General features: G+C 36.8%; 1 protein-coding gene across 5 annotated transcripts in view; it reads right to left on the reverse strand.

Annotated features, from left to right (window-relative positions):
* LOC145999543 (sodium/calcium exchanger Calx-like) overlaps positions 1 to 23,461 on the reverse strand; it is a 173,475-nt gene that overhangs the window by 55,267 nt on the left and 94,747 nt on the right. For 2 of the 5 annotated variants that reach the window (XM_083136537.1, XM_083136536.1), the window contains 4 exons: positions 21,549 to 22,263; positions 16,189 to 16,324; positions 10,467 to 10,575; positions 2,124 to 2,180 (listed from right to left, as the gene is read on the reverse strand). In XM_083136537.1, coding sequence (XP_082992663.1) covers positions 2,124 to 2,180; positions 10,467 to 10,575; positions 16,189 to 16,324; positions 21,549 to 22,236 — 990 coding nt within the window. In that variant the 5' untranslated portion in view covers positions 22,237 to 22,263. Of the gene's footprint in view, positions 1 to 2,123; positions 2,181 to 7,058; positions 7,083 to 10,466; positions 10,576 to 16,188; positions 16,325 to 21,548; positions 22,264 to 23,461 lie in introns of all 5 variants that reach the window. The other 3 variants (XM_083136538.1, XM_083136539.1, XM_083136540.1) reach the window with 3 other exon arrangements.

Genomic DNA, 23,461 nt, shown 5'->3' on the forward strand with positions numbered 1-23,461 from the left:
GCAGTTGTGGGAGGTGGCTCTTGTGATTTGTTTGTTGATGAGGGTGGAGGGGTAGCCACGGTTGATTAAGGCTTGGTGCAGACATAGTTTGTAGTTTTGGCAGGATGAGGGGGATGAGTTGAGACGTTGGCTTCTCAGAGCTAGAGAAAATGGGATGGCTTTTTTGGTGTGGTAGGGGTGTGAGCTGGAGTAGTGGAGATACTGGAGGTGGTTGGTCGGTTTGATGTGTATGGAAGTTTCCAAGTGGTCTCCCGCAATGTGGATGTCCACATCTAGGAAGGTCACTTGGTCTTTGGAGTGGAACCAGGTGAATTTGAGGGTAGTGAAGTCGTTCAGTTGGTTTAGGAATGTAGTGAGGGAGGGTTCGCCATGTGTTCAGAGGGGGAAAATGTCATCAATGAATCTTCGTGATATTTCACTGTTTTTGTCTTATGCTGAGTGTCCTAAGTTCCCTGGATTGAACGCCAGTCTGGGCATAGGTGTTCTCCGTGAGTGTTCCTTCATCAGTTTCATACTCATCAATCATCCTCGAGGGTGTAAAGGGGGGGGGGGTCATCTTCAAAAGGTACTCAAGCGTCAACTTTACTTCCACATAGAACAACCCGGGACTGCATTGTTGCGAGGCTCTGGGATCTGGACTCAGAGATAGGATAATCCTCTGCAGGGTTTGTGTTTTGTCCTGTCCATCTGTATTTGTGATCGTCCATTCATCAACTTCATCTTATCACTCATCCTCGTTCCCAAGTAACCACCACCGTTAAGCCAATGTTCAGTTTTTACGTAGGAAAGGTTGGCAAATTGACATTGGTCTGACGTTGGGCCAACAGTGGTTGCCAACATTTGTCCAATCATGGAAATGTGAGTCAAAATCAGTTTTATAAACAACTTTTTAATGCTAAGACAACTTTCAGGAGAATGCTGAAAATTCTAGAGTGTAAAATAAGTGACGTATAACAGTGTTTCTTTTTGAATATTTCAGTCACAGCACATACTGGAAATATAATATATTTTTAATGAAAGTAGAAGCTATTTTTAACTTGCAGTCACTCACGAGTCCTTTGTCAGCCGCCATGGATAAAAGATGTGTTGGGAATTGCTTATTGTTTGTCTCTTTTGCTGTAGTAGAACAAGAACATTCTTACACATATTATCGTGAAGGTGGTTAAGCAATGTTATGTGCAGACTAAATTCCATGAAAGGTGGAAAATTAAGTAAACTGTAGAAGGTTCTTATGCTACCACTTGACGGTATGGTGCCTTGAAAACCACGACACCATGTGACTGAGAAAGTGCTGTGTATTTTTTTTATTTTCATAAATAACTTGAACTATTGTTTACATTTGGCCTCACAATAAATTATGTATATCAGAAAACAAACTTAGTTTTCTTTAGTTTTCAGTACATTGGGCCAACGTAGTAAAACCATACGTTGGGCCAACGTAGTAAAACCATACGTTGGGCCAATGTAGTAAAACCATACGTTGGGCCAACGTAGTAAAACCATACGTTGGGCCAACGTAGTAAAACCATACATTGGGCCAACGTAGTAAAACCATACGTTGGGCCAACGTAGTAAAACCATACGTTGGCCCAACGTTGGAACCACGGCAAAATTACCAACGTAGTAAAACCAACCGTTGGCCATCCATTTTGTACGGTTGGCTCAACGTTGGACCAACCACTTTTGGTTACTTGGGTTGTCACAATTAACCAAAAGTGACAAAAATAACAAAAAGACAAAATACAAATATCTTTTTTCCTACCATATTTGGCAAACTGCAACAACGAGCAGAGCCTGAGTGGAAAAAGTTAGGTTAGGGGATGTTTGGTCAAGAGTTGAGGGTAGCTACGGGGATGCTCCTATGGTTTAACATGATGACAATGAGACAGCTGGGGGGATGCTTTGCAAAAATTTTGCTAGCAGGGGGAAACCATTCCCTCTCACTTCGAGCACTGGGACGTCAACAAATGAAAATGCTCGTCTACAGAGTCAGCTAAACAATGACCACATGCAATGGCATAAGCATACACAAGAGTACATGGCACAACACCAGCCAATGACAGACAAGGAGAGAAAAAGACACAAAGGACGTGCCAAATGTAAACCAAGATGTCTTCTTATACCTTCTGAAAAATATCATCTGCGTCGCGAAAAGTACCTCTTAACCTCTTTGGAATTTTCTGAAGCATGCAAAAACATCATTAGTCACATGCCTTCTTCACATGCTCCAGCAGACGAGAAAGAAAATATCATTAGCCACAATCAGGATAGTTTCTCTCATTCCAAACCTGTAGGACCAGCTAGCAGAAATTATATACAACCTCTGTGAATCAGTTATTACATTGGGTCATATCAACAAAAGTAAACACCTACCAGTCTTTGAAAGTAATAGTTACTTTTTCAAGTAATGCTGAGTTATTTTTAGTTGCCTTTCTGCACATTTTCATGTACAGACGTTAGAGTGTCCGATTACCGGGTTCGATCTCCGGCGGAAGAGAACTGGGATTATTTTTCTACTTGTTTAAGTGGAAACCCCACATCATACAAAGTGGGTACCTGAAGGAAATTCTGGGGGAGGTAAAGGCAGACAGGGGCATGATGCTGATCACATCACCCCCATCTTCGGTTGTGATCAAGAAAGTGTGGGGCCCTCACTCCACACCCCTTATACTCCTTCATGGTGTGGTGCAAATCACAGGGGGGCACTTTACTTTTTTGTTGAAAGAATTATTTTGCATCACAATCTTCTCAAGAATTGGTGTTTCCATTAAAATTTCTCATGTCTAATTTTAAAAATTAAAGATATGGGATTAATTATAATTTTGTGGAAACAGCCTGCTTGCAGTTCATGCATAAAACATGTTACATGAGTTATACCTACAATAGGTGCCTCCCCGATGGTGCAGTGGTAGCATCATTGCCTTGTAATCAAGGGGTCCCGGGTTTGACACCCGGTGGAGGCACAAAGTGGTTCGAATCCCACTTTAAACTGTAGGTCCAGTCCTGATTAGCCTTTCTGTGCATAAAGAATCAATTATACCTAGAATAATCAAAAAGTAGATAAGTGTGAGTCACTTTCAAATGAAGTACCCAGAACTTAGTTACTTTCAAAACACTGATAGCTCAGCTTTACTCCATTCCAATTTAATAAAAAAGAGCATTCACCTTTTGTGAATACAAGATGTGGTAGTATAATAAACATATACATGTGAACAAATTACTAACTTTTTCTGCGAGACTTACTTGTAATAGTTCAATAGTATTAGGTGTGTCCTGCCACCATCCACTTGGGAACTTGTTGTTTCACTGTAGTGGTCCACCGAAATTAATAGAACTATTTCAAGTAAGCCTCGTAGAAAGAAATAGTAATTCGCTTACGAGTATATTTAAAAAAAAGAGCATGCTATCTGAAAGTTATCTGCATATGTATATGTGATGCCAAGTCACAAAGAAAGTTCATATATTCAGCTTGAAAACTACACAAAGGAGGACTTGATTCACATGAAAATGGCACACCTGCTCATTTTTATTAATATAACCCATTTTTTAAAAAATAAACATGCAGATGTGGTTACTACAGAGTGTTTTAAAAGTCACGCATCCCAAACTTTGAAAATTTATATCATGAAAACCGTAACAGATATTTACACTGGGTTTTCTACATTCTAAAGCCTCATCCACTGAGATATTTTTCAGTGATTAACATTATCACTTTACTCCATACAGAAAATCAGATAAATTAATAACTGGCGGAAGGCAGCATTAAAATGTTTCCAGAAATGCACTTTTGAGTGAGAAAAAGATAAGGAATTGTCAAAGGACCATAATTAGATGTCTGATGACTGATGCAATATCAATCTGTCCTTTGCAACCAATATTGATCATGTGCATCATTTGGTGGATTTATGACTGGCGATTTTATGGGTTGAGTGAAAAAGTGCCATTTTTGGGACCTATCTCCGTAGTTGGCAACACTAGCAGGTCGAAATTTTGTCAACAGATGCACGCAACATGTTTCCAAATATTGGCCATACATTTATGTGAAAAATCATAAATCATGATTTTGTACCGAAATTGGACTCTTGAGAGAATTGTATGCTGCTCCTGGCTACTCTGAATTCTCTTCCTTCCGCATTTATGAATCACCCTTACCACAGCAACCTCAGTCAGATGTGTTGGAATGGCAGAGTTGCCATGTGTATATAGGAATTTACACATAAAAGCCAAATTCCTGTGCAAAATTATGATTTTAATTTTTCATGCAAATGTAGGGTCAATATTTAAACACATGTTGCATGCGTCTGTTGACAAAATTTCGACCTGCTGCGTTGCCAGCTGCCATGAGGGGTTGCTAGTCCCCAATTGGGCACCTCCCTAGGTGGTGAATAAGGGAAGGCCTTTGAGATATGGAAGGTACCGGAGAGATCCGGGGCGGACCGAAACTAGCAAACTACGGCCTTGCAGTAAGAGGGATCTTCAATTCAAAGGCTAAGGGCCTGACAGAAAAGCAGTGACCCTGGGAGCTGCGAGAGGCAATCCCTTACCAGGTTGGGCATGGGATTAACAGTCCAACGCAAGAAAAAATCCCTGTTATGAAACCAAGTGATAGCAGCCGGATGGCTATGAAGGTACGACACAGGCAATGCAAAAGGAGAAACGATTGGAAAATGGCAACAAGGAATGTGAGAACCTTAATAAAGCAGAAGGATTGAATAACCTCAAACAAATAATGGAGCAATATAAGATCGAAGTTATTGCACTGCAAGAAATGAGATGAAAGGAAGAGGTATCATTGATACGGGAGACTACACAATATTCTATAGTGGACATGGTCAAAATACCTTTGGAACTATTATTTTTGTGACAAAAAGAATAAAACAAGATTGTTATAGATTTCACCAATCAGTGAACATATATGCAAATTTAGACTGAAAGCAAAACTCTTCAATATCACACACATTACCGTACATGCACCAACTGAGGAAGCAGAAGAAAGGACAAAGACTACTTTTATGAGCAGCTGGAAAACATATATATAAAACAGTCAAAACATGATGTTATAATAATTCTTGGAGACTTCACCGCCAAGATAGAACGAGAGGATGTATATAAACCAACTATTGGGAAGCATAGCTTACACATACACTGTAATGAAAATGGAGAAAAACTAGATTTTGCTACCAGTAAAAATATGATTGTGAGTAGCACGACATTCCCATGCAAAAACATGCATAAAGCTACGTGGCAGTCTCCAGATGGTATGACAAACATAGATATATGGGAGAGGAAGGTTTTACGTAAGATATATGGACCAACCAATGAACACGTCATCTGGAGAATCAGGACAAACGAAGAACTAACTACACTTTACCAGAACCAAAGTATAACAAGTGAAATAAGATTCAAACGCCTTAGCTGGCTGGGGCACGTAGAAAGGATGAAACCAGACAGAGCGGTACATAAGATCTACCAAGGGAAACAGGAAGGCAAGAGAAGTGTTGGCAGACCCAGGAAGATATGGCTCGACCAGGAGGAAGAAGACCTCAAACGAATGGGTATAAGAGGATGGAGAACTAGAGCGAAGAACCAAGATGAGTGAGCAGCTATCACCAAGGAGACCAAGGCTGTAGAGCCGTAGAGTAAGTAAGGAAGTAAGTGTTGCCAGCTACGGAGATATGTCCCAAAAATGGCACTTTTTCACTCAACCCATAAAATCGCCAGTCATAAATCCATGAAATGCTGCACATGATCAATATTGGTTGCAAAGGACAGATTGATATTGCATCAGTCATCAGACGTCTAATTATGGCCCTTTGATTACTTCTTATATCTTTTTGTCACTCAAAAGTGCATTTCTGGAAAAAATTTAACGCTGCCTTCCGCCAGTTATTAATTTATCTGATTTTCTGTATGGAGTAAAGTGATAATGCTAAGCACTGAAAAAATCTCAATGGATGAGGCTTTATAATGCAGAAAACTCGGTGTAAATATCTCTTACGGTTTTCATGATATAAATTTTCAGTTTGGGTTGCGTGACTTTTGAAACACACTGTATTATTGTATTACTTGGAGCGAAATGTTATATCAGTTTAGTGATAGTCTTATAATATATACATATTTCTTGTGTATGTTTGAAATTAAGCTATGTGCATAGTTTTTAAGTACAAATATTTAACATATATTTTAATGACTACATAACAAAAATTATGGAACAATTTTATCATGTTGATGATACGAAGCAATGGTTTATTTTTGTCATACTTTTTTTGAAAAGTACTTGCAGTAATTAAATAAACAAATTAAAACTACACTTCTAAATTAAATTAATAATATTTACATAGTTATATATTGTTGAAAAACTGGCAGTAGAAAACCAGGAGGAAACTACAGGGTTTTATATCTTATCCTTTTTTTTGTTGTTAAACAGTTTTTAAGATCAGAAACTTTTACTATAATTTTTTGTAAAGCTTCTCTTGCAATAAAACTATGATACTTGTTTTGAAATTACTGGAGTTGATCTCTTGACGTAATAAAATTCTATCTAATGTTATCTTTGTACATTTTCAACACTAATGGAGCTAAATAATGCAAGAGTTACTATTACAACTTGTTTAGTGACATTGTGTTGTTTTGTTGACATGATTCTACAATTAACTTTTGCAATCTTAGCATGCAACATACAATACAATGTGCAACTTCAATTAAGGTTAGTAATTTTGTGCTTTATAAACATTCTGTACAGTATCTACATACTTTTTTGTACAAATTATGCATACACTCAGTAATAGGTGGACTTAGTGTGTTTTCTGTACATTTACAAGAAAGTGTATTAGTAGTGTGCTTGCAGCTACAAGCATATCGTACAAGACATTTCTGTACATTCTTTGGCATTCACAACATATTCACACCACCTTAGACAATACCCTTTGTCATGCGGACAAATTCAGTCGCAATTTTTCACACACTAGTTCCGTGGTCATGCTATATATGCAAGAAACTCTACGTATGAAACTAACAACACTAATACTACACATTGATAACAAGGTGGATAATCTTACTGCCTCAAGTGGTTTTGACACCAACTGTAAAAAATAAATTTTTCAATTAATAAATTCCTTCAAGTGTGGTTTCCTGAATCTTATGCCTAGTTTTTGAGATTACTGACACACATATAGCTGGTTAGCATGATGAAAACGAAGGCAGTGCGTAGAGGGGTACATAATACAAATAATTAGTAAATATTAAATCTGTACAGAGGCTCAAAATATTTACAAACAGGTGTTTCTTGTGAATAAAATATTTGAGATTTTAGATTCAGGATTGAATTTCGCTTGCATCTCTGGACACATATGCAATTTTAAGGTATTATAATAAGCGTGACAACTACTAAATTTTGTAATTACAAGTTGTATTGCTTCAAAACAGCACGCTGTATTACGAATTAAGAAAGGATTAATTTCTATTGAGATGAAAGCGCATATGTCTTCTCTGTTACATCACAAATCAAAATATAATTATTCATTTTGCAATACATTTGCAGAAACATACGTCTGTGTTGCTGTTCACTATGTTCATTAGTGATGGTCATTACAAACATATATGTAATTTTTAACGCTTGGCGACTCTTGTTATTCCAGATGTACTGCTCTACCAAGAAGAGAAAAACCCTCTGGCACTGTCATACAATTTTCAACCCTAAGTGAGCAAAGGAGCATGGGTGATGCAATCAGCTGATTGCAGTGTAATCCTGCCCCTGCGTTGCCAAAATGTACAGCATTCTTCAACACATATCAGATGGGAAGCTCTCCTGTGTGCGTAGTCTCTCAAAATGAGAACTTTTCAAGCGCGCAGTTTTCAAACTTGCCGCAACGTAAAGAAAAATTGTAGCATGAGAACTAAGTATCGCAGAGAGACGAAATCTGTTTTGCTTCTTGCTTTTTTCAGAATGACGGGCTTTTAGCAGAGGTGAAATTTATACAGTGCACGTCCCAATAATGAAAGTCAATGGAAGAAAAAGAAAATCAAAATTTTACCAAAAAATCCAGAATTTGTTTTCTTAGCATCAGCGCTATGGCTGGATGGCTGAAATTTGTAAGAAGCACGACAAAATTCCACTCTTTGAGGATATTATATTGTTATTGTTATTATTGATTTGCTTTATTTACATTGCTTATTATGCCACTTTTGGCAAATTTGGGGATGAGTGATGATACGAAACATCCATGTCCAAGCTGGGATTCGAACTACATATTAGTAGTATGAAAGACGTTATTACCCTTGTAAATTATGCAGAAAGAGGGTAGAAGTTGGTGCTACAGCATTTGTGTTCGAACAAACGATTTGAATTATTTTTTCAACACGTTCAATTTCACATTAATAAGGAAAATAAGCACACAAACTATTTTTGAAAGACAGAAAATGTTTGATAAATGCATTCCAAATATAATTATTTTCAACATTAACATGTATAACTTTCATGCACGATATGCTTCACATATATGCAACATGGAGCGAAGTGGACACTAAATTGTGTGTGTATTCAAAGTTTCATTGATGCATAACATGTATTATTTAAATACATTACACAATCAATTCATCTATCTCACATTAACCAACAGCAAAAATTACATAAATTGTCTCAAATGTGCATGCTCCCTTTCCTTAAAACAATTGTTCATGGATTTAAAACAAAATCAATTAAGACAAGTCTTATTTCTCTGTCTGATAATTTACAATGCATTAGAGAGAGAACAATGCCACATTGCGAGCGAAGCGAGCAAGAACATTTTTGAATCCAATTTTTTTGCAGGCTGAAATCAACATCGATTTAATAGGGTGCAAATAATTTCGCGGGACGCCAATGCATTCTCTCTTTTACAACTTTTGTGCCTCCCCGATGGTGTAATGGTAAGAACATTGCCTTGTGATCAAAGGGTACCGGGTTCGATACCCGGTGGAGGCACATGGCACAGTGGTTCGGATCCCGCTTTAAACTGTAGGTCCAGTCCCGATTATCCTTTCTGTGCGTAAAGTGAACTTAGAACCACAAATCAATCAATCTATTTTGCAGCATATTTTCATTTAGATCGTTTGGCGCCCAGCAATGGGTTTGAACTTGATAAGATGAAGGTATTGCGAGCGAAGCAAGAAAATTTTACGAAAAGTGTTTTTATTTGCATACAATTTGAAGTTGTGGGCAGTGATTGCCCCCTGCAGGTACATTTGGCTGTCAATGTCTGTTCCTTTGCACCCCCCCCCCCCCCCCACCGTGGTTGTGCCACTGGTTCAGTCTCCATCTTTTTTAACATTTGTATCTTCATCCCTCCCTCGTATACATGCCGCTGGCTCATGCAGTGACCATACCCAGAGGAGGGCAGGCTGCTGGTAGACAAGAAGGGAGAAATGATGTGGCAATGCTTTCGACTGTCAATTGTGGCATGCGTTACGGTTTCAGCAAGAAGAGAATGGTGTAAGGACACTATAACGTGGAGAGTTTTTTAATTTGGATGGTTTCATTAAAAATCAGGAGTGCACTAAAGGTTGGGGGGTAAAAGCAAAGACATAATATTTAACATTGTTCAATTTCCTGACAATGAAGCAGTTGGGAATTTATAACTATGGCAACATAGGGGTACTCAGGCACAAGGAAAGGGGAACACTTTTTTTCTGCAGTGATTCCAAGTGTAGTAAACCGTAAACCAGTGACTATCTAATTTGCAAGTTGTCAAGGGTCTTTCTCTTCTTGGTATAACTGTAGCAAAGGCGAACCAAACTGAACACCACGATGCCAACAAAGATATGCCAAACAGCTTTTTGTTGGTCAGTATGTTCCTGTTCTCTGACTTTCGACACAGATCTTTCAAGCATATTCCCAACTGCTCTCATGATCCTGTACTAAGGCATCGAACCTGGAATCACTTGCACCAAAGGCAAATGTGCTAACATTTTAGCTACATTGGCATCCATGATTATACTTTCTATAACACTTCAAACTAGTACTTAAATGAAAATTTTTGTTACATTCAATGAAGTAGGAAATTTCTAGTGGGGAAAAAAAAGAGACAAAATTCTTATTATGAAATTAGCTCTTCTCATTAAGTGTTCTACTCTGGCAGGGATTTCATTTCAGTGCTCCCGATGAACCTATCTGTGCACAAAGTGGAGTTAAACTCTCCCACTCCCTGAGTACATTACAATTATGATCAAACATGTCCATTACATTTAAATAAAGTAATATTCAGGCTAGTATTTTATCAGAATCTCTCCACTATCACAACAATAGGGGGGGGGGGGGAATTATGTAACTTGTTTGCTTGTTAAAAATTTACAATAGGTACTTCAGCACTTTAGACTATTTGCTGAAGTGGATTAAAAAGAGACTTCATGTAAGTATGTAACAGCTAAAACTTTTCTCCTAATTATGTTACTTTCAGGCAATAATTATAGGCATGTGTCTGAAAACTTACTTCTTTCAGCTTCATGCTCAACTGAGGGTGAGTTTTTCTTCCTCCAGAGAGAGAACGGACAGCTCCGATACGATACCACATTCTTGAATGCGGCTGAGATTCCACAAGCCTGAAACATAGATTGTCATACGATCAGCATCTACAGCAGTGCGTGGAAATTTACTCTTTAGAATCAATTGACTTACTTTGCCCAAAAAGTAAAAAAGCAACAATTACTCATTTGAGAAATTAGCTCCATCACAGTTAACATCAGTTTTAAAAGGATCAATAGCGTATTTTGAAAATTTAACCTGGTTTATTGCAACAATTCTTATTTATTGTATATATTTATTACATATAATAAATAATAAATACAGGGTGTTTCCAGGATGATGATACAAACTTTCAGGGATGATGGAGAAGGGCACATGTATCAGTTTGAGATAAGAAACGACTTAGGCGAAAGTTATAAGCGAAAATCGGTGTATGAAGATGTAATACTTTTATTACCTGCACAAGTTTCACAAGCTGTTCCGTGGCCAGCTCGGTCACTTGATCTGACCTCACTTGATTCTGTCTTGTGAGGTCATGTGAAAAGTCTTGTGTACGAGACACCTGTCGAGACTGAAGAGGATCTCCTGGCAAGAATTCTCGCTGCCTGTGACGTTGTTCGAAAAACCCCGGGGTTGTTCCAACGGATACGCCAGAACTTTGTGCAACGATGTCATGCCTGCAGCGAAGCTGGGGAATGCCACTTTGAACAACTCTTGTGAATGTAGCAGCTTGTGAAACTTGTGCAGGTAATAAAAGTATTACATCTTCATACACCGATTTTCGCTTGTAACTTTCGACTAAGTCGTTTCCGGACCAGAGTTCCTTATCTCAAATTGATACATGTTCCCTTCTCCATCATCCCTGAAAGTTTGTATCATCAGCCCGGAAACACCCTGTATAAAACACTCAAGTAAAACAAAATCAGAAGTCCAACAACTTCACAATTTCTATATACATGAAAAAAAGTTGGTTTACCAGCAGATAACATGGGAGAATACGCTACTAAAAAGAATCTAGGTTACCTTACTCTAGATAAGCGTAACTTTTCTATCATGCCTGATATATGAATTGTACATGGACTATTCTTTAATTTCACTCATGTTTATCTACATTAATTAAAAGTAAACTGCTTTACTTGAAAATTACAAGGAACATCTTGTTACTTTCCAAAAAAACATAATTTTGTTGAACCAAGAAGCTAGAGATCAATACCCAGTGGAGGCACACCATGGCTCCGATCCCACATGAAACTGAAGATCCAATCCCGATTATTCTATCTGTGCATAAAGTGAACTTTATAAAAAAGAAAATTACAAAACTCAAACTCAAGAACCTAGAACATATCAGATATTGTTACATAATCTCTAAACAAAAATACGTTAGAGTATTCAAATTGGTCTACTTACGCAAGTGAGTATGTATTCTTATGTGGACGACGTTTCAGAAGCTTTACTGCTTCCTTCCTCAGGTTGTCGTTTTCAGCTCGGAATATCAAGCCATGTCAGAGAAGTGTCATGTAAGGATACTCACCCAGTATTCTTACATGACACTTCTCTGACATGGCTTGATATTCCGAGCTGAAAACGACAACCTGAGGAAGGAAGCAGTAAAGCTTCCAAAACGTCGTCCACATAAGAATACATACTCACTTGCGTTAGTAGACCAATTTGAATACTCTAACGTATTTTTGTTTATAGATAGTGAGTAACACGCACGTAACCAATATGTTACATAATCTCTCACATCCTAGTTGAACAGATTCTAATTTTGAGACACTACAACAATTTATGTAATAAATAATATATATAAGACCATTATTATTCTGTACATATAAGGTACAGAACACACGCAAGAAATGTTTTATCTTAAATGATTTAAGGACAGTATATTTTGGACAGATTCAACCTGTACTTACACATGGTATCTCTTTCTGGGGCAGTTCACCCAAAATGCAGAAAATTTTTATTTGGCAAAAACGGATATTATGAAAAATGTATCCCTCTCAAGCCCAATGAAACAAATTTTTAATGAATTTCAAATATTTCCTCTTCCATCTTTGTACATATTAGAAACATTGTACTTTATTCATACAAATTCTGAAATCTTCTAAAAAAATCTGGACATACACAAATACAGTACTCGTATTCATAACTCCCTCCACCTTTCTACCGTCCGCACACCCAAAACACATAACGGTCTGTGACTGTCTTCTACATTCACAAATAACTAATATTTACTTTATTTCTATTGCGTACAAGTTTATAAAATTAACAGGGAACTATTGAGATTAAGAACGCTGTATCAATGTCGATATTTGTTTTAAGTTGTTGATTTCAATTCGTTTTTGTTATATATGTAAGAAGATTGACTTAAAAATGTCTTGTGTCAGAAATCAAAAATGAGTTTATATCAAATGTTATAAAGTGAAATAATATTTTGAAAGTTGAGTTGTGTTGCTTAATTCTTGCAATGTAAGTATAATAACATTATGAAACCAGTTGAGGGTTGAGGACTTGCAATTTAATTTTAAAATTGTGTTAGTCTGCTCATCCTTTGCTTACAATATATATTCAGTGTGAAGTATCGTTGCAGGTCTAGGATTTGAAGGTGTAAAACTTTATAACAAACTGCCAGAGGAATTCAAGAATTATAATCCAACTAAATTTAAAATGACAGTAAAGAGTTTGCTAATGAAGTATTTGTTTTACAGCACAGAGGAGTACTTAGATCATATTTTTCATTAATAGACATAACCTTTGATTTCTCTTCTATTTTTTATGTTATTTTATTTTATACTCCTTTATACTTTTTAATATGCTTAAGTATGTGTTAATTCTTTCGTACTCAAAATTATACATGTAATTGACCTATCCCATATTATAGTGCTATTTGTACTCATATGATCAAGTGGATGGAAATAAATCAAGTATCAAATATTATATAAAAGAAACACATTATGGATGCATGCAGTGGCAAATTTGGAAAAAAAGTATAACATTTTTCTCACAATTTTAATAATCATCAACTAACTCTAGTGAACATTAGATGATAATCAACTTTCTATCAACTTGTCTAAGTCAGTTGCAATGACCTTCTCACGCAAGAGACAGCACTCCTGCTACAATTATAACATAATGTTAAGGATCTTGGGGTTTTCCTTGACAGGAAACTTAGCTTTAAGGTGCATCTTAATCATATGGTGTCATCAAGTAGAAAACTGACAGGTTGGGTCATAAACAAATGGCAAGGTCTGAACAACCTCCACCTTCTCTTAGTTATGTAATACATGGCGTTTGTCAGACCCATTCTGGAATTCAGTTCTGTGACATGGAATTTTTCCTGTCGTGTTGGAAAATGTGACATCATTGAGAATATACAAAATAAATTCCTTTCCTATTTATATTTTAGATTTAAACTGTTTAAATTATTTTATAGTTATGACAACCTATTGAACAAGTTAAAAGTTGAATACCTTTCAGCTAGAAGAAACAGAAATGATATTAAATTTGTTGAGAAAATTTTAGAAGGTTGCTACTCTGTCCCTACGCTTTTATCGAGAATATCTATACGAGCTACGCCGTATCGAGTACATCCTAAAGGGTCGTTATTGACAACATCTACAGATTATAAATATAATGAGTTTTTAAACTTCATAGTCAGTAGTTATAATGATTTCCAACGAGCCTAAAGATCAATTGTATTTTAATCATTCATCAGGCCTATTTTAATGACTTATCACGTATACTTTAGTATATACTGCTGGACAAAAAAAACCGGACACTTGCATTTTTTGTGATAACGCAATGGGTCGATAAAAGCTTTGGTACAAGGGCTAACTAAATGTTGCAGAAACTGAATTAAGTACGAATGCATAAACAAAGTCCGAGCCTATGAATGGTGCATATGGTACTACATGATCTGCCGAACATTCTGTAATATACCTGCGAGCTGTTATTGCAATTCAGATCTCAAATATTAAAGTGTCCGGTTTTCATTGTCCAGCAGTATATATTTCATTCATATTTTATTGTACCTCTTATTGTATTTAGTATTTCTTTTGTACAGTCACTTCTTTATCAATCAATCTTGTATTATAAATTTATGACTTTTTTGTATTTACATGTATACGTACTGCTGTACTAAGGCCAGTCAGCTGTTTTTAAGCAGGATAATACTAGCATATATAAATAAATAAATTTGAAGAAAGTTTCCTTCTATGCAAAGTAACTGTGTTACAACCAGTGGCGTAGCATGGGCATTTCTGGTGGGAACGCCAAGTCCGAAGGAAGGATCGGCCCTTTCTTGCTTAATAATTTACTTATGGTATTAGTCGCCACAGGTATTGTTTATTTGCCTGAAGTCTCATCTGGGTTTTCAATAAAACATCATCCAAGCATGTTTTAGCTAGAAAATGAGATGCCTCACTATGCCACAAATGTTTTGAACTCTGGTGTTTTATACTTTTCGGTATGACGCAAGTCATTATAAAACCTACCTGAATCACAAGCGCCTCTCAACAACAGTAGACGTCATTGTTGTTGGTGATCCAACTACTGATTGGTTTGGTTTATTTTACTTCGCTTTTCTACCACTTTTGGTTAATCGCGAATATGAATATGAGTGATGATATTGAAGAAGGAACACTCACAAAGAACACCCGTGGTCACGCCAGAATCTAATAGCACGAGTGACACGAGCGCGAAGAACCGGGTAGGAATTCTACCGCTGTCGTCTGCTTCAGAAGGCAGGAAGGGTCACGTGAACCCTAGAGCCAATCACGTACCTCTCTGTTCCGTACGCTGCCATACGAGAGAGCATTTGCGTGCATACTTTAGAGATCCAAGCTTTCCCTCCAGAAAGGCAGGAAGGAATATAGAGTTCTTTACGCCGAACCTGCCCAGCGTCCGGCCAGGAAAGGCATTGAAAGAAAATGCTAGAACGAGTGTTGTTAGTGGAGCGTTGCAACCGGATCACGAAAAACAGCTATTATAATGCCATGAAATTAGTCAAGTTTAACATTATTTTTACACATTTTTGAAATTTTAAATCTGGCAACGCCGGGCGTACTATAACGCTACGCCACTGGTTACAACTAACTCATAACTGCCAAATGTTAGTTCCTATGTTGCAATTTTTCTTAATATTTTCACAGTTTGTAAATACTTTGGTACCCCTGGTGTCATAGCATGGTGTGTTAACCACTCTGCCCTCCCCCCCCCCCTTCGAGGGCATTAGATCATTGCATGGTAATTAACCAAATAAATAGAAAACGGACTTAAATTAACCAATATAAAATGTCCTTTCATAAGTCAGCAGTTAGTCATTTCTATCAAGCTCTCGGTGGCCAATCGACTTTTCTTCTCTCCATCAAAGATCCTGTGTCTATGCACCGGTTTGAGTGTGTGTGTGTTCTTTGCATGTGTCCCTTCATTACTTCCACCTAATCATCACTCATCCTCATAGTAGCAATTAGTCAAAAATGGTAGAAAATGTGACAAACACAAATCCAGATATTTCTAATTTATGTGGAAATCAAGACATATTTACTAAACCTGCTATTCTGACCTTTTTTTTACATTTTAAGTACTTAGATATTTTGTACGGATGTGTATGCACTTTTCATACATTTTTACCACAAAAGAATAATAACAATAATTATATTAGAAACGTAAATACACAGTCATCATACTTGGAAGCTGCAAGCAGAGCTGCATCTTCATCCGACAGTCCAGGGTACTTCTTCACCTCCTTCACGAATGCAATCAGAGCATCCTTGTCCAATTTCCCATCCTTGAAATACATCTTATCCTTCAACATTCTCTCTGCTAAAGTGCGAGAAAAAACAACATGGAGAACAATATCTACTCAATACACAAAAACAACAGGTAGTGCAAAATTGTAGCTGCAAAGCAAAACAATTAAATCCACATTTTTTAAAAAAATAACGTTTTTGTAGCACTTTTTTTTCTATACATCTGATCTTGGATCTATTTTGCATCTGTCGTCCATATATATTTACAAACTACAATGGTATGGAACATCCTAGCTCTAGTTCTTGTTTAGAGGATTATGAAATATAGTGCATTTTATACTTTAATTATGTACTAAACTTCAGATTGAGTATGTCATTTTGTATGTTTAGCCACAATATATTCAAATAAACACTAACACACAATACACTGTGTAGTATCAGTAACTTGTAACAATGTTAGATATGTTTATATGCCAATTTATGTTTTACTCATTAGTTTAAAAGCATTTCTTTAAAATTAATTATCTCCTCTTTTAGTTTACATCTGCACTTTTAATATTTTTTTGTGATTTTAATTGAAAAAAAATAGTCTATTATTTTTTTATATCACATACATGGATACCAATCTTCCCCTTTCTTTTCTTGAAACATGTTGTCTCTAATGTCAAATTATTCCATACATTTGTCACATGTAACACATCATCCAATTGAGATACAAAACTTTGCTTTCTAAATTAATTTTGACTACGATGTTCATATTCGAAATTTACAACAGTTACATAAATAATGAGAAAAGGCATATATATGGCCGTAAATATAGGTCAAATTAAGACGAACCTTATTAAAAATTATTAACTGTTGATTGTAACTAGTATATAATCATGTTAATTATTACACCTACATGAAATCTTTTGAAGATTCGAAAATGCTATTTTCTTTATTGAATATTACAGTTACTTATGCTTCATTATCGATTGTGATAACTACATATTACAAAAAACTAACCTATCTTGCTACCCTAAGGTGAATATTTCTTAACAGACTCGTTACAAGTAACTTAATTCTACCAACCCACTCGTTGAAAGTCAAGCATATTAAAGACAGGTGACATGAAGACATTTTAGTGTTGTGATACTAGAATTACTATAATACATTGAATGTTGGTTTTATGTATTAATTTTGGTTTATAGTGTATTTTATGATAGTGAATGAAGAAAATGTTACTTAGAGCAAATAAAATTAAAGAGAATATTGAGTAGAACATTTAAGTGAACATAAAATTAGACAGCTTATTTAGAGTATAAGAGTTTGCATGTGAATGAATAACATAACATACATGATGTGAAGGGTTACAATTTGAAACACACTTACAAGACATTCATATCTTACAGTTAAGACAACGAAAATTTTACACATATTACACAACAATCCACTGTAAAAGGAAATAAAACAAACATGGAAGAAATGTTGAATTACATTAAAAGACACATTCATGCAAAAAGAAAATTGATCGTTGCTTCAGTATAAAACTAAATTTAATATAAAGAATTTATAGGTTATAAAAAGATTGATGAAAAAAGGCATGAAAAAGTTATCAAATGAAGAAAATGTATATTCAATGGTATAATCATGTTTAAGTCAAAGGATGCATCTAAACAATATAATATATTCCTGGCTTGTTAAAAAAAGGTTGTAACATTAAAATAACATCATGCAACAAATGGAATTCTCAGTGCTTTCTGTTCATGACAAAATCGTTTCATAAGTATTAGTCATACACCAGATAAAAACGTTAATGTTATGTGTTGATTATTATAATTTGCATTCATGAGAATTATTTTCTGTATTCCAAAACAGATCATGCATTTCAATTTAATATAAAGGGTGAGTATGCAAAGGGCGAATGTTTTCAAAACAAGTACCAAAAAATGCACTAACTATCAGTGTCACATCTCAAAAATGCATGGCACGAGTTGAGAGATGGTATTTTGATCATATGTGGTGTCCCGCACTTGGGAAGTATCTAAAAAAATTCGACATGACTTCTTGCTTTACTATTATTTTTGTTTGCTTGTTTGTTTGGTCAAACACACACAAAAACTGTTTACAATTTCTAGAAAGTGTGAAAGAGTGACATATGACAGGAAAATTACCCTCTGGGCAAGAACATCACTGTTCCAGTGAACACTTGTAGATGAGTGGAGAATGAGTCGTTGACCTCTGAAAACAACCAGGGTTGATGCCTTACCATGGTGACGAGAAGTTTCTCTGTTTTAACGTTGGGGAGAGATGTTGGCTGACAGGAGATGGTTTACGACTAGCTAAAAATAAGAAGTGACAAAGACAGTTGAAACCGAAATTACATTGGAAGATGTCCTGATAGAATTAGTTTCCTTGGTACATGAATTTATTTTAAGGCAAGTCGTGCCTGTAGTGTAGTGAGTGAGTGACTGAATTATGTATTTGTGGCTACAGTTGAAAGAAGTTTCTGTGCTGTTAAGATTAAGTCATATCTCAGCACAAATAAAAGGCAAGTCAGGTTGTGCAATCTCGCTGTTCTACCTATTGAGAAAAGAATTATTCTGAAAGAGTGGTCAGAAGAAACATTTAATGAATACATGAACATGAAATTTACCCAGAAGGAGAGAAGAATGGAGTTCCTGTTCAAATGAAGTATTCAAGGTAAGAAATTTATAAAATGTTGTTTTATACTCGTACGTAGCCCCAGATAAATATTCACAATATAGGTGGCTGCTATTATTTTTAATAAATAAGCATGAAATACTTGAAATCCTTCTCTCACTGTTGATACATTTTCATAATTATTTGTGAGGTATGTATTTTTAATCATAATGTCACATTACTTCAATATTCTAAAATGTGGACGAGAAAGACTACCCCCCAGAAAGAAGCTGTCCATTCGACCATCATGATATAGTGACACAGAAATTATTGTGTTGTTTCTCTATTTCTATGGTGATGTTTTTTACTCACTTCTCCACTCTTGGTGTATTCGTTATCATAAGGGTGAAAAGATGAGAAACACAATGATATATTCATAATCTGGCTACGGTTTCAACCTGGAACCTCTTTCATCGTAGTGTGGTACACTGTACATTCATATGTCGTTATTAGGTTGTTACGAACTTACAGACTCCCCTGTATATAGACACAGAGTGTCGCTGTATACACAGACAAATGTGCACTCCACATAAGAGGGCATGAAGGTGGCGGATCATTATCAATCATGATACTAGGCCTTCCTTATGGTGCAGTGGTAGCGTCGTAGCCTTGTAATCAAGGGGTCCCGGGTTCGATTCCCGGTGGAGGCACATAGTAGTTGGATCCCACTTTAACCTGTAGGTCCAGTCCCGATTAGCCTTACTGTGCATAAAGTGGACTTAAAACACCAAATCAATCAATCAAAAGAAACTACAACGAGATTTCCCTTTCGAAACAATGACACTAACGCGATTTTCAAGACAGAAACAATAACGAGACTTTTCTTTCGAGACAGAGACGTAAACGAGATAAACTTTTATAAATCAGGAAAAGATCGAGAAGCATACAAGGTCTTACGACTCGCGGTGAGACCGAGACTGCCAAGTCCCAATCGGGACTGGACCTACAGTTTAAAGTGGGATCCGAACCACTATGTGCCTCCACCGGGACCCCTTGAACTTGTGACGTCGTACTAGACCTCAACGAGCAAAAGTTTAAGATAATTTCCTCGCCTTGATGTCCTCTGATAAAATAAGTATGTGCTCAAACTATTAAAATGTTAATAAATTACAATCCAATAAACCTGTTAACGAGAAGAAGTGTTTGGTAAGATAAATTAAAGAAGAAACCTTGTAGGTTGAACATTTAATGGGTGCGTTTCAAGACACTCATGCATCGAGTGAGGCGCATGCGCTAACTGGAAGAGTCCAGTAGCAAAATGGGGATGACGGCTGAGGTGGAACGGAAACCAGGTACTGCGAAGATTGTCTGCTTCTGAAACAACATTGAAGTTTCACCTCTCTGGTCTCACGCAGTAACGTCGCCGGATAAATACGTTAAGAGGGCATTTTACGAGTTGTAAAGGCCATCGTAAATCACAAACACAACAAGGCGAGCGATAATAGTAAAGAACCGAACGAAGACAAACGAAATGCTCATCTGAAATCGACAGCATTGTTTCTATCTGCCTCTCCTTTCGCATGTAGATTCGTCTTCCACGGCGGGGCAGTACAAGGTGAGGCAAAAGTCAGGTTACATAGGAAAACAAATACATGCATTGACACACACACACACACACAAAATTGATAAGTAATGGTTCCAGTTACAGTACATTACAGTGCATGCCGAATATGCTCACCATCTGCTTGAATACATGCATAAGATGTCTGCTAGTGTGTGTGGAGAGGGGGGTGAGTGATTTTGGAGATGGCGCCTGTGATCCTTTCTTTGAGGCTCTAATTTTCTTAGCGTACACGATAGCCTTTACGTTTACGTAAACAGATTTCACTTCAACTCTGTCCTCACAAGTAAAAATCCAAGTGTGTTAGGTCTGGCGACTGTGGTGACCATTCACCTATGTAACATACTTTGCCTCGCCCTGTGCAACACAGTCGTTCCACAAGTCCCGTACAGTGAACTTCATGAAATTCGTTCTCGCGTGGAACGCACAGACTGAAGAGCATAAAACTCATCTGCTTCTGCTACAACTGTGCGACCTATTCATGTTTCTTACTAATGCACACAAGCTATATGCATGAGACCGTTGTGTCTGTAACTCCTTTTAGAATGTGGGTTCAACGAACAATAAAATATGCACCACATTTCACTTTTTTTCCAAAATAACAGCCTTTTCACTCCAAATTATTATAACTCTTGCTGGCTGTCATGTGCAAACTTTCCATACGCAAAACACTGCGACTGACTACATCAAGAATAATCTTAGATAATTCTGGATACCACCACATAACACGAGATGAGCACGTTCATTTCGTTAGAATAGTGTGTTTTGAAACGCACCCAGTCAGTGTAAGAGTTGATAAAGTGAATTGAAGAATAAACGTTTTTAAGGTTTACACAATAAACAGTCTATAAACAAGAAATCAACACTCACCCATAAGTACCTACCCTCTACGACAGAACACATTGCACGACAGGGCAATACATAAGTGCTGTTCTCTGCAAGACGTTAGTGAAGGACAAAAAAGCGAACTTTGCTGTTTTAGTGCATCTGAGTGGGTTGTTGGACTCGTCATTCCCTCTTACGAGCTAAAAAAGAACGGAAAAATTCAACTTACACTCACCGGGCTGGAAGTTACCCAACTCCAGCTGTTTGCTAGGCTGAAAGACTTTCGGGAATCCACACATGTCCCGATCCACCATGAATGCTACCAAAACCAGGATCGGGAAGAACAGGAACGTGATTATAGCTTCCCACAGATCCACAACGTTTGGCGTAATAAATTTCAGGATAACAAGAAGCCAGAAGTATGCTAGAAGACTGAAGAACGACGTCACAGCAAACACTCGAATCATCTTGATCGGCTTAATTTCACCATCAGGAATTGAAATAATGCACACGGCACAGATGATAAGCAAGTTAAAAGCAGCAGAACCGACAATGGTGCCAGGTCCAAGTTCTCCAGCCTCAAAATTCTTTCCAATAATCTCTATAACAGACAGCAAAATTTCCGGTGCTGACGATCCGAGCGCCATCAACGTCAGATTAGCAACCGTGTCGTTCCATATCCTGACTTCTACAACTTCTGGTTCGTTCTCCTTAGCTGCAGCCAGATAAACTTTTCTCGTCTTGCTTGTGATGGTTTCGATAGCTCCCATGAAAATGTCTGCAATGATGGCCACTCCGAGAAAGCAGTACAAAAGGCCTAGTAGATACAGTGTTGCTCTGACGCCGACATTCCATTCGGACTCGTTAAGAATTGGCAGTAGCAGGCCTGACGGACACTCTCCTTCATCTGACGACATTCTGCTCAGATTTCAATGTTGCCGTTCCTGTAAATAAGAAAAAAAGATTGCTCTATAATTGTTCACTTTTATCAGTTATGAAAATGATTTTAATACACCAATTACGAAGTTCGAAACGTGATTATTTCTACCAAGTTTGGAAACAGTTGTTAAAGTGCGATATGTCATGTCATGTTCAAGTTGAAGTTACACTTATTACCTGGACACTTTTCTTGAGATTGGGTAGCATCCAACTGAAATTTTATGAAATGTGAATCCATGAATGCCTAAATAATGCAATTTGTTATCAAAATAAATATATTTTGTTGATTTTACACTGGCTGAGCGCAGAAGAAATTGCAAAACTGGCGTTAGAAAATTTAATTCTATATTTTCTTCTGCAGTGGGATCGGTAATGCCGATCAAAATGAAGTTCAATGGCGAATTGTATTAGGCGTTCATGGAATCATATTTCCAGAAATCTTAGATGTACATAAGCAAACTGCAAAAACCTCATATTTCAAGTTCATGTGGTGTACCTATACACTATACCAAACAAATGCCACATATACCTTAACCAATGACATAAAGCATTTGCCGGCCCCCATAGCGGAGTGGTTAGCACACCGCGCTACGACGCAGGGGTCCCGGGTTCGAATCCTGGCCTGGGCATGGATGTTTGTGAATGTCCATTCATCAATTTCATCATATCATCACTCATCCCCATCTTCACAAATTTGCCAAAAGTGACACAAGAAGCGAATTAAAATAAAGCATATCAATCTTGTCAAAAAAAATCATAAAGCATTGAATATCATACCATGCAATCATCACGATATACTTTTCACATTCATATAATACCAGAGACCATAATCATTTAAGATTCATTTTTACTACTCTATTTCTCCTCTTGATCGTGTCATTTTGATTAACTCCAGGATATAAAAGTTTCATTCTTGATTAAAAATAGAAAATATGAACTTATTTGTGTGGTTTTGATATGACGTTTTATTTCCATACACACAGATTATTATTTATATGCGTACTTACTACTAGTAATGGTACAGTGGGATCCATGAGTATTACCGTGCAAATTGTCTATCACCATGTTCGTGCACTTTATTTGACCCAATAAGAGCTTCAAGAATTAAAAGAAAACTCAAAACAAGCTCCTACAACTTTTGCACCAGCATATATAAAAATCCATCGCTTGAGAGAAAAATTACTGAAAATAGTCAAGGGCAAT

Source organism: Lepisma saccharinum, chromosome 15 (assembly GCF_977018435.1).
Source record: "Lepisma saccharinum chromosome 15, izLepSacc3.1, whole genome shotgun sequence".
Lineage (NCBI taxonomy): Eukaryota > Metazoa > Arthropoda > Insecta > Zygentoma > Lepismatidae > Lepisma > Lepisma saccharinum.